At 41.3% G+C, this 12,931-nt stretch overlaps 1 protein-coding gene across 2 annotated transcripts in view; it reads right to left on the bottom strand.

Moving 5' to 3' along the window:
• Positions 1 to 1,415: 1,415 nt before the first annotated feature.
• Positions 1,416 to 12,931, bottom strand: part of LOC146198151 (protein O-mannosyl-transferase TMTC4-like) — a 40,653-nt gene continuing 29,137 nt past the window's right edge. For both annotated transcript variants that reach the window (XM_084593480.1, XM_084593479.1), the window contains exons 14-15: positions 11,981 to 12,278; positions 1,416 to 7,486 (exon numbers count right to left, since the gene is read on the bottom strand). In XM_084593480.1, the coding sequence (XP_084449606.1) occupies positions 7,335 to 7,486; positions 11,981 to 12,278 (450 nt within the window). In that variant the 3' untranslated portion in view covers positions 1,416 to 7,334. The remainder of the gene's footprint in view (positions 7,487 to 11,980; positions 12,279 to 12,931) is intronic.

The raw sequence follows: 12,931 nt of genomic DNA, 5'->3' as shown, positions 1-12,931 counted from the left end.
GAAAAGTGCGCATTGGGCGCCTGGGCATTAGTACACGAGGGCATTTCATTTTGCCACCGCATCCATTCATTCAGGCGATATAAGGACAGTAGAGAAGCGTGGTGTTGGCAGCAGTGGCGAATTTAGGAAGGGCAGGGGCAAAAAAAGAAAGCCTTCCTTTTCCCAAAGCGAGAAATTTCCTGTTAGAAGACCTTAAAACCTATTTTCTCAGGGCTTAGAAACCCACATGTGCTTGCAGAAATATGTGCAGCCCCATCACCCCCTCCAAGAGAGACCCATAAATCCGCTCCAAGATAGTTGAGTGCACGCATATCTGGAACCTCCAAGTGGAAAAGGGAGAGGAGGGGGGAAGATCCACTTGCATGTCATGCAGTGCATCATTAAAGTATTCAAATGCAATTCTACATGAATATTTTTATTGAGGAGAACACACTCGAAACAGCGGTGCTTCAACATACATCTACCGTAATTCTGTTATGATTTCAACGAAGTGCAACACACTGTATTGAGCATGCAGGCAGTCAAGATAGGCAACAGACAGCAACATCAATGGTGATATGTATAGGGTTTCTGATTGTGCACGTCTCACATCAATTGTGGTGATATGTAGAGATATCTAACATCAACTGTACTAACTTGCAGGAAGTTTCAATGGCTTTATCAAAGAGGGCTTCAAATAGTGTTCTATTGCTTTGGGCCATACAAAATTTTCATACAAAATAGATCTACTTTTCTCAGGAGTATCACTTAGAAAGACCAGGTAGCTATTTCATGGAGTCGTTACAGCTGTCTAGTACTGACACTCAAACAGCTTGACCATATGTCACAGACATATACATAAGCTTGCAAAGTATCTCCTTAAGGATAGGGCCAAAGTTTCTTATCTGGAAAGGAGGGACGGGATGACAGAATGAAACTTGTAATACTGCCCTCTTATAAAGGCAACTCTGGCGTTCTTTCAACCTCCAGAAATTTTACAGACACTTTCACGAAGCATGCTCTGCAGTACTCTGATCAGATGCCAAATTTCACTACCTGGTGGTGCCCCATTTCAGTGAAAATGGATTTAAAATTCTTCTGTTTTGCGGCCCCAATTGGAGCAACTCCTATATGTAAGCAACTAGCTTGCACATGTGACACCACAAAAAGTGCGCCTGTCGATAGTCACTCCTCACTTGCTGAAGGACAAAATTTCAAGCTGTTTTTTTGGTCATTTCAGACAAATAAGGATACATGCTTTCATTTACAGTCAGCAGTTCAGCTAACCAATGCACAGACAATAGGTTTTGTGGCAGTATCCATGTCATTGTAGTTAAGTATGTCATGACATCAAACTTTTGTTGAAACCCAGTTTTAGGTTTGGTTTCCTAGTTTGTGCTGTTTTAAATACTCCTTCTCAACATCCTGGAAAGTACTTTTATGGCAGAATGAGGGGACTCTGAAGATTGTGACATGGTTATCAAAATGTTCAAATAACAACCAGAGTTGTCCTATAATGGGAAAGAGGGATTAGCATTCCACCTTGCTTCCTATGTGAGTTCACATACAATCACAGAAGCACATGACCATGTAGTGTAGAAGTAATATGCAAAGGTAATGATGTAATGGCAAAAAGACATTTAAAACCAACGTTGTTGGCCATGGCACAGTTTAGGAGTTCAGGAGCAAAAAGGCTTAACATGCACAACGACTAAAGATGTAAAAGTAGTAGCCACACAGAAATAATGTTTAGTGATACATACACTTCCTGCAGAAAGAAAATATGAAAGACAAAAGATCAGTCTTTTTTACTAAACTGGCACACATCAACAGTAAATTATTCATAATTCTACACATGCTGAGATTGACAAAAACATTGACTCCCACAAGTGTGTGTCTATACTTGAGCTGTTAAAGGGTCACAGTATTAATCCTTACATTACTAATAATTTATACATTGTCACCATGCAAACACCTTGCTGCATCAATTTTCAATATGGTACTTTTCATCCTAAATAGTTAAAGAGTGAAAGACTTCATTTTGAGTGTTAGAGTCAAAACATTTAAAAAGCAACAGCGTCTCACACCAAACCCTGCATATTCTGTTGATGGCATATTTCACCTGACAGCATTGCTTGTGGTATGCACCCTGTATACACTACATGCACACACAATTCCTCAATACGATAACAAAATACTAGAGATAAAAGCAAACTCTGCCATAAGAAAAAAGTTTTCTGTACATAAATTTAGTGACTGGTCACAACTACTGTATAATCTTATGTTACCTATGCAAAATATTTGCAACGGAATAGACAGAAGAAAGCCCCCGTGGTAGCAGTGGAGCACGTCAGTTAAACATAATCCTGGCTTACTCATGCAAGCCTGCTAGAAATCATGAAAGGTATTAATTACTTTGCCTCTCAGGAGAACCACAGTAAAACAATCTCTTCTTTTTCCCTCCCCCCCCCCCCTTTTTTTTTGAGACAGTATTTACAATTTACCTATTGAAATTTTATAAAAAAAAGTGTTCATGTTGGGAGATTTGTGAAGGTGGTAACATTCTGGAAACAATCACCTTTCATGTTACTTGACAGCTCTTTAGGTGTGCAGATGATGAAGCTGAGTTAACATTTTCCTACATTGTTATTGCTTTCAGGGCATTGACAAGAAAGCAACAGACACCACTTCTAAATGTCAGCTTAAGGACAGCAGTATGTGAGGGTTGAGATCATAGCAGAATTTACACAGCCATTCACTTCATCATTCTAATAATCGACGAGGGCTGATAATCATGCCCTTGTCTTATCTTCACTGACACATGAAAAGGAGGTATTTTCAATCCACCTCAACAGTATGTGGGACACAGAAAATTGAATGTGCACCTTTAGAGTTCTGTGCCACACCTCTCTCCATCGTTAACTTGAGTAACGTGAGTAGAATCAATACAAAAACATTGTGACAGACATTGCAAAGTGAAGCTATTGGGAAAAAAATGCTAGGACTAAGAATAGCACCATATAAAAATAAAACCCTAACAATTACACCGGGTTGTTAGGCACCAGTGCCGTAGCTAGAAATATCTTTCAGGGGGTGTTATACGTCGTCGGTCAAAAAAAAATGAGAAAGGTCCAAAGGATGGGGGATGCCGAGCTCAGAAAATTTTGGGGAGTGCTTTTTAACACCGAAACACCCGCCCATAGCTTCGGCCCTTTTAGGCACTGCTATTGTGAAACATAATTTATCACTGTAAACCTTTCCACATGAAGTCCCAGCAAATGCAAGCCAAATATTTTAAAATACTACCACTGATTCGGGCGCGGAAAGTGAAAGCATATGGTTTACGGCTGCCTACAGAAGCAACGCAGGAGTATTCTCTGTTTATGCAAATTGAACTAAGTAAATGTGTCACATTATAATCCACTACAAATGCACGAAGAATTTTGTTATAAAGTCACCCAGTCTTGAGAGAACCATAAATGCAATAAATTTCATCACATTACTTTTACACGTGAAGCATTTTTTTCCCTCCGAAGAAAGCACAAGAAACCTCAAATGCTTGAGACAAGAGCATATGCTTTGGACTCTGTGTAGCTCTCCCGTGCTGGCCACTGAACCAGTCCATCCAAGTCCATGCAGTCACAGCAGTTACTATTAGCATCTGTGGATGGCTGAAATCCTGTTCAGCTCCGAGCTTTCACACGCTTGCTTTAACTATAGAAAAATTTGTTCAAGATACACATATCTTTTCAAAAATTGCACGTCTCTTGGTTGCTTTTCATGCAGCCCAACCTTCTACTCCAAACTTTATGTGTATGCCTATTGGTTTTTCAGTGAATTGATTCATTTTAACCAGTTATTTAAAAAAAAAGCCAAAGGAAATGGACTGCAAGCGCTAGCTTAGGTTCGCTACAGACACTTGCCTACACTGCTGTTTCAGTTTCATTCATGCACCTTGCACCAGTTTCCTCAAACCTTTGGCTCACATTTGCTGGCACCATCCTGTGCAAAATAAAACCGAAGAGTCCACAAACCAGGTTTGTCCGAAACAAAATTAATAATATTCAACCATTTGAGTATACTCAAAAATATAAATACTTCATTCACAAAAACCTCAGCTACAACTCCTGAACCAAGCAGGCACCAAAATTCAAATGCGTTTTAATATTTCAGCAAACATAAGCTGCTCATTCTACCCACCTTAGATAGCCAACTAAGCAAATCTGAAAAGGTTTTCCTGGGTCCCGCACTGCTTTCTTTTTAACTCTCAAATGTCACACAAAAATCAATGTTTCATGGCCTGTTTTACATGGTTACCAATCTGGCATCAGTATACAAGTGGCCCGTGCAGTTATAACAGAAAAGCACCATCATTTTTGAGAGCCTGGTCTTGGAAGAGCAACTTCAGTCAGCAGAGGTGGCTGGTATAGTCATTTGCTTAGAAACAGCATTCTTCTTATGACCTTAGTCACATTAATCTTTACATGGCATTATCTATACTAGTGAATACATAAGAAGTCACCTTCTGCACATAGCGTTCAAATCACCCTTAAAGGACTATAGACACCTTACTTTTGGGTTCGTGTTTTATCATTTGTAATGATGCCTAGGGCATTACTGCACACAGACCACCACATTACATTCGTTTACGACTGCTGAATAATTTATAATCGAATTTCGTTTCTCAACATTTTCGGTTTCAACAGCCGAGCGATGGCTGTGATGTCACAGTCAAGTCTAGGTCACACGAGGCATGAAAATACAGCGATATAATCATTGCTGTGTCATTTGAATTCATTACAATGCTAAAGCCAGCCTGCCCCAAGAACAGGAATCATTACAAGTGAAGAATGAGCGATTATATTGCTGTTTTTTCATGCTGCGCATCAAGACATGATTGTGACGTCACAGCCATTCCTTGGCTGTCAAAACCGAAACTGGTGAGAAAAGAAAACTCAGTTATAGATTACATAGCGGTCGTAAGGGGAAATTGCATGCGGATTGACATTCAGTAATGAATTACGCATAATTACCAAGAAGAAAAATGCCACCAAAATTTGGTGTCTACAATCCTTTAAACTGTTAAAAAAATACCATGCCTCTGCAACACATCTATAATTACTGTTCTCACAATCACTTTCCACAGGTACCCTGCATACCCAGCATGGAAGAAGGAGAAGGTAGTTTCATTCTTCAGATCTGGTAACATTAAAACCTGCCCTCAATTACTGCCCCATCTCATTAACTAACCATGCCATGCAAAATAATGGAACATGCCATCTATCCTCACATAATCAACTTTTTTTTTTACTTAATAGTCTTCTTTCATCCTCATCACTATGGATTTTATGAGGGGCTATCCTGCAAAACACAACTAGATATTTACATTTGTTAATGGCATGTGAATATCGAATCCAACTCTCAAAGTAGCAAACAATCCCTCTGGGAACACTGCAAAAGCCATATAATGCCTGCTATTAAAGCTCTATTGGTTATCCTTTATTTTAACATATTGAAGTGAATAAGTCACCTCCCGGTAACATCAGGGTTCTGCAGTTTGCCTAATTACAGAACTGGTGTAATCGACTGCTCATCAAACTTAACCCGAATAAATGAAAATGTGAGTCACTTAACCATAAACATAATCCTCTCCTATTCGCTTGTGCAATACCACACATCAAGGTAGAATTAAATAAGCCGTACACAAACCTGAGCATCACTTTGTGCAATGACCTAACCTAAACCACACTTCATGAAGCCATATCATTCACTAATAAATGCCTTAGTTTCTTAATAATTAAGATTCCAACTATGCTAAGCGACACCAAACTTGTTTCTCGCGTTCACGTCCCATGTGTAATCTAAGCTGGAATACCCCTCAGTCATCCAAAGCCATAACTAAATATATGCAACAAATTCCCTAGGAATAGTACAGAATTGATCCACTAGACTAATTCTACCGTTAAAAGTCGAGCTAGTTGGTCAGACGACATGATGCCTTCCTGTGTTTCATCGCCTACTCTGCTGCGTGGGGCATCATGTAGACTAATTCATTCAGGCTATTTGTACACCGTCAGCATATCATTGTTAAAATCAGAGCATGGCCTAACAAACCTGTCTTGTCAGTCTCGGATCGTCAGCATGCGCTAATTTCAAAAGTTTTGCTTCTGCTTCACATTGGTCATCCAATCCAAGTTGCCCAGCCACATACACGCACTAAATTTTCCACATCATTCCTCACCAGTTAAGCTTCGAAGCCGAATGCCCTTCCACACAACGTCACTGCTATCAATCACCTGCTCATCCACATCTCTGAACCTTATAACCTCTGAATTTAGCAGCGAATTCATGTGAACTTAACATGTTTTGCTTCTATACTTAAGATTTTCTACTCATGTTACCCACCCCTTATCGGATGAGTTTGTTATCTATGATAACAAAGCCAAGTGGCATGAGAAACTCTGTCACTGGTCTCCACTGCTACTTTCATTTCCATTTAGAAGAAGGTGACACAAGCTAGCTTGAGTAACTGAACTAGCTCTTCCAAGGATATGGCGATCACACGATAGTGGTTATCTAGCGTTATCATCTGAATTGTGCAAGTACTGAAGTTCAATGCAGTTACAAGCAAAGCAGACCACAAAATGTGATTTAAAACAGCTGAAGCATCAGCAAATTGCTGGTGTAGGAGAAAGATTTTTAGAAAAAAGAACACCAAGAGAAATAACCGGGCTACTGTAAAGTGATGACGTCTTGCATTGAAGTAGTCAACAAACGCATTCAGCAGACAGCTGAGATGGCACAGTAAGAGTATTTTGCACATTGTCCAAACATGTATTGCATAGAGGAAAAGGTGAGTGGATAAAAATAATGAAAGCACTAGTTGACCAACTCACTTCTATAGCATTTTAGAATTTTAGAAGGTTCTTCATTTTCGGATTTTGTTTTCTTTAAATTCATGGGGAACATATCATGCACCATTTTTCAAACCGATAATCAGGAAGAAATTGATTTTTTTGTGTATGAACACAACCTGAAATTTGTTTATTTTCTTTTTAAACTGGAATCTAAAATTACGGCCACATTTCAGGCTGCTAGTCGGGGAAAGATAGCAGTTTTGAAGAAAGTATTTTATAATTCGGCATTTCCTTGGTCCATGCCACAGCGTCTCTGCAGCTGAACTGAGCCATCACCACCATTAGAGATTTGCATTTGATAGGCATTTGCATGTGAGTGTGTGTGCAATGGGTCTACACTACCGCTCCCGTGTACCTTTAAAACCCCTGTGACGAAGTGGTATGCGCTGCACCCAAAGTTGTTTCAACCATAAAAAGATGTGGCCTATGTTGCTCAGATCAGCCTTTCGTTTCGACAGGCTGGAGTTTTGTCTGCTGCAGCAGCATGTTCAGGTTGTCACGGGCACTCTTCAGGTCAGGCTTGAGCTTCAACGCATAACGATAACACTCTTCTGCCTGGTCGTACTTCTTCCAGCGATGGTACAGCACACCTGTGCGAAAGGGCCATTTCAACTTGCTCTAAATCAAAGGCATGAAAATTATGCAACAAGAGGCATCTCCCAGCAGCAACAAGTTCTAACATGTTCACAGACTGAATTCTACATGCTATTGCACCTGAAACATAATGAAACTGAAGCAAACTCTACTGTAGAACTTAAAAACTGAAATGCCCACTTTGGTTATCTAAGACGCAATAATCTAAATGTTGAGTAAAAGAGCTGAACGAGCTGGAAATATTGATGACCAACACATCAGATGATCAACACAAAGAGATGTGCATGTGTACATTATCTAACAGGAGCACACTTCTATAGTACCAGAGCAACAGTTGACACTGAATCTTCTGACCTTCATGCTTGCATTCACTTTCTGCAATGAGGGAGATTAGCATTTTTCAAATAAACCAGTATGGGACTGCCGAGAAGCTTTCCATGAATCATTCAGCCATACAGGCACTGAAATGCACCAGCAGTTTTTGAAGTAAAAATATCCATTATCATTACCTAAAAAACAAGTGCAAAAATTAGACTGGTCACTATATTACTAGCTGCAAATCACACATCTGCTCACACGGTGCGTGGAGTATGAATATTCTTGAGAGTCTAGTTTTCCGAAAATGTTGCTGCAGAAATAATAAACGAAAGATATCAGCACAACAGCAATATTACCTCCGAGAAAAGAGAACATTGTCAATAAAGAATCATGAGCTCCAAAGTTGGCACGGCCCTGCTGCATTGGTTCAATGCCTAGGGAGCTTGACTACTGAACAAGGAAACCCAGGTTCAATCCTACCTACAGTAGCCGCGTTTCAACAAAGCTGAATGCAGGTTGCCTGTGTATTGTGCGATGCCAGTGCACATTAAAAGCACCATGAAAAGCTCTTTATCAAATCTAGAAAATGTACATGAGCAATAGGTATTCCATCAGTCGTCTCTATAAAGCAAAAATATTTAAGCTAGCTTCAGTAAAGTCGACGATATTGGTGATCAAAAATCTTGCTCCTCCTGCCCTCTGTCAACCCAACCCAATGGATGCTGGCACACAAGGAAAATAAAGAAAACAGGTTGTGATGGCCGCACCATTTACGCATACCCAATGAGAGGGTGCACCCAGAAAGCCCAGCTGATGCCAATGGGAAAAGGGAAAGCTACGAATATGTGGTGAGGTGTTGCCCTAATCAGCTGTGAGCGGTCACCAGGAGAACTCTAAAAATTATTTGTAAACCTTAAGGTTTAAGTGCAGTTTGTAAATTTGATTCAAATACCTACAAAGGCCACCTCTATAGATTGGTCTACTAAAACAGTACAATAAATATAGTTTCAGGGCCACTTTAAAGAACCCCAGGTGGTCGAAATTATCCAAAGCCCTTCACTACGACATCCCACACAGCCAGAGTTGCTTTCATATACTAAACTCCATAAGCCACACCAAACCAAACTAAACATAGGCATGGTGCCTGCTTTTGATGTGTACCTTTTGGTAATGGCTTATTAACAGAAGCACTTTCTTACTGTTTTTTTAATTAACAGTTTGGGAGATTAGGGAGGGGGGTGTCATTTTATTAAGCAGGGCAATATAGTTAATACAAAATAACAGGTACCATCATGTGACTGTGTTCATTGGTGAATAAATATAATATATTATTTTGCAATACTAGGAGCCCTAAGGAGACACTGAAATGATTTTGATGATCATATAGTAAAGTACAAGAGCTATAGCGATGGTCTTAATCAGTATTGAGCCAAATTTGGGTGTCCTGCATGAGTCCTATAACTTAGAAATAATTCTTAAAAAGTGCTACTTGCAACTGACTAGGGCAACCTCTCATGCTTTCTCAAATGCCCATTTTGCTCAGACGAATAAGGTCGAAAGCACTAACATTCTTTGAACTCTGCCAATTGAGCGGTAACCCACGCATCTCCTCTTCATCTGCTCTCTAATCGGCACTAGTTATGACTGGCTTTTTCAGATTTCACTCTAAAAATGGGAGTGAGGTATCTGCTTTGCTTGTTTTTCTCTTTTTTGCACAGTTCAATTTTCAGGTTGGCTGGTCATCTGCCGCTGCCATAAATACAATTTTCACTTGTGCCGTGTGAATCAACCCTTTATGTGAAATGTTACATCTCTCCCCTAAGTTTGATTAAGCCCGGTAACACTCAATGTTATTTTCACTCCTTGTCCAGATCCAGCGCATTGGTTTAACTAGGCAACTTGCGGCGCCAGAAGGAGCTTTAGTGAAGTGTATACCTAGCTAATTACATCTGGTCAGAGAACAGGAATCACACTATGACAGCCGAATTCTTTTGCCATTTTACCGACGGAAAATTAATGGTTGCTGCATGAGCACATTGTCAGTAACGCTGATGGATAAGAAGCTCCAGTTTATGTTCAAGTAAAACTGGCTCATCTGGCATATTGTACTACGCCATTAAGCATGTATACATGTGGCCTCATTGTTTAGGTTATGTTTTGCCCTTTTGTTGCTTTACTTTTCACACAGCCTTGTTCTCTTTATGACAGCTATACATATCTGAATCGATACTGGCTGTGATAGTGCAAGTGGGCTTGCTCACATAAAAGGCTTCTAATAAATTTAATTGCTAGCACCCATCAATCTGTCCAGCTCTGTCATCCCTTACTTCTGCCCTTTTACTGTACAGGATCGCAGGTAGTCTTATCAAAACGGCCTAGTATTCTGCTCTGTTAAAGTTGAGCCACCATATAGTCCGCCTAAAAGAAGCTGCACGTTTCCACCGTAAACCATTTAACAGTAAATGCACAAAGAGAGCAAAATGCTAAGTACTGTCGTCAGCACGTCTGCCTAGAGGACTCAAACAGGCCGCATTTGGCTGCATGTGCGACGCCTACCGCTAATGCCTGGTTTGCGATCGCCTGCATCTGAGCATGTGCCAACAAACACTGCCTGCTGCTTTATTGCCATGTGGCTCAAAGCCATTATTAACAATGAGCCCAGTTGAAGGTGCTACAGGTCATAAAAACAAAGTCAAGATAACACGTCTCAGAAAAGATTAGCCTGCTGAAATATTTGGAATGTGTATCATTCTCGAAACTGCACATGGCATTAAAAGCATTGCTGGCTACCACAAGTGTGCAGTAAAGCGTCTGCGCATCGCAAAGCGAGCATGCCATCGTGTCTAGTCGTGTCTAGACATGCTATCTGTACTTTGTTTTCACGGCCTGAAGCACCTTCACCGATGATCACTGGTAATCGTGACTGCGCACAGGCACGGCGATAAAGCAACAGGCACTGTATGGCAGTGTGACAGTGTATGCTTCGATTTAAGCTATCTCAAACCAGGCGCTATTGGCAGGCATCGCACGTGCAGCCAAAAGTGGCCTTTTCGAACACTCTAGATCAGGGGTTTTCAAACTGGGTTCTGCGGAACACAGGGGTTCCGCGGGCTGTCTTCTTGTGTTCCGCGAGAACTCTCACAGCTCAGGGCAAGCACTGCTCTCAAAAAGAAATTTAATGGTGAAGGCTTGGTGACATTTTGGATGGGGACTGCTCCACTGTTTCCATGCCTCTTTGAAAGGGCAGTGGACATTTTGCTTCCCTTTTCAACTACATATGCATGTGAACAGACATTTTCAGCCCTCGCCTATCTGAAGAACAAGCACAGGAGCAGTCTTGACCCGGCAGCTGATATGAGACTGGCTCTGAGTGCTACTGAGCCACGCTTTGACTTGCTCTTAAAAGGGAAGCAGTACCACCCATCACATTAGTATTTCTATTAATCTGTGAAATAAACATTTAACCTTTGCAACTCTCTCTTTGCAAAAATGCACTCGACAACATTGCTAGTAAGTGGAAGCGCGGGGGGGGGTTCCCTGGAACTTATTGAAGGACTTATTGAAGGCTTTTGGGGTTCCTCCAAACAAAAAAGTTTGAGAACCTCTGCTCTAGATGATACATGTGTTGATTACTGTAGATGCACTTTTATATGGACACCAAGGTTACAGTGAAGTTGGCTGGTACTGAGTGTTTACTGCTCTTGAATAACAAAGATGTACTTTCACTGAAGAAAAGAGCTGCTTTTGTGAGTTGGAAAACATCAAGGAATAAAATAACAGAACTGCCACCACCAGATATTTTCAAATGAATGCTATGGCAATGTCGAGACAGTATCTTGCAAATCCATGAGATTAGACTAAGCCACTGTACATTTCAAAGTCACAATCAAGGAGTGTTTTTTTTTTTTTTTTTTTTTTTTTTGATGACATAAATTTGAATCAAGTGGTAAAAAGAAAACTTAATATTGTTCAACCCATTTCCTCAGCAATATATATGTTGTCTGTCACCAAAAAAGCATCATCACCTGAAAAGGAAAGAAGAGTACAACTAATTTTTACTGAGACCAACAAATCGATGTAGCTGTCCTCAGTGTCTCCCTCAAGGGAGCCCAAGGAGTTCACTTGTGTGCAAGCACTGGTAGCCAGTGTTGCAGGGCTGCCGAGCAACTGACCGAGGTTGGTGTGGTAGCTGGCATTCTCTGGGCCCAGGCGTATGGCCTCAAGGAAGTGGTGCTCCGAGCGCTTGTACTTGCCGGCCTTTCCCAGGATGTTGGCCAGCTGGAAATGGAGGGCCGGCTCATGGGGCAGATGAGCCAATGCCTGCAGTGCAGCCCGCTCAGCATCTGCCGCATGGCCCTGCTGGTCCAGCATCAGCACCAGGTTGTTCCATGAGACGAGGTGCGTTGGCCGCTGGCGAGTGGCATTTTGCCACGCGCGGTATGCCTCCTCATATCTCTTCTGCTCCAGGTACTGCAGGTGCGGTGAGGGCAGATGTGGGTTAATTTAATCGACAGACAGATTAATGCTTTATTCATAAGTTACTGATCTAGGTGGTAGCCAGTGTAAGTAGTATGGGACAAACATGATGTTATTACCATCATCAGAGGTATATATCACCAGCCAAACTACGTCCACTGCATGACAAAGGTCTCTCCCATTGACTTCCAATTAACCATGCTACGATGATGCAGTGGCTATGACATTCAACTGCTGAGCACAAGGACAAAATGCAAAAATGCACACATGCCGTGTGACACCAAAGCACATTAAAGAACACCAGGTGGACAAATTAAACTGGAGCCCTCTAATAACAGCCTCTCTCATAGCTCATGTGGAGTAGCTTCAAGACATTAAACACCACGTACCTCCCTACCTAGTACCAACACTATCTTGAGCCAGCTGTAGCCAACTCATCACTGCAAAACTTCTGTTGTGCCGGTGGGGTTATCACACAGTAGCCCACCGTCAACAGGGTTGTGCCAAGGAGCTGGTAACGCAGCGCTCGTCACCCGTTTCGTGAACGAGGGCTGTCAGCTTCCTGGGCGGTAGCGATGAATCCGAGTCGGCGTTGGTGAGATGAAGAAAAGGCTTTATACACTATTTACATGTATTTACACAACAAG

This window comes from Amblyomma maculatum, chromosome 2 (assembly GCF_055883805.1).
Source record: "Amblyomma maculatum isolate TAMU_Amacu chromosome 2, ASM5588380v1, whole genome shotgun sequence".
Lineage (NCBI taxonomy): Eukaryota > Metazoa > Arthropoda > Arachnida > Ixodida > Ixodidae > Amblyomma > Amblyomma maculatum.
This window is presented reverse-complemented; position numbering and strand designations above follow the sequence as displayed.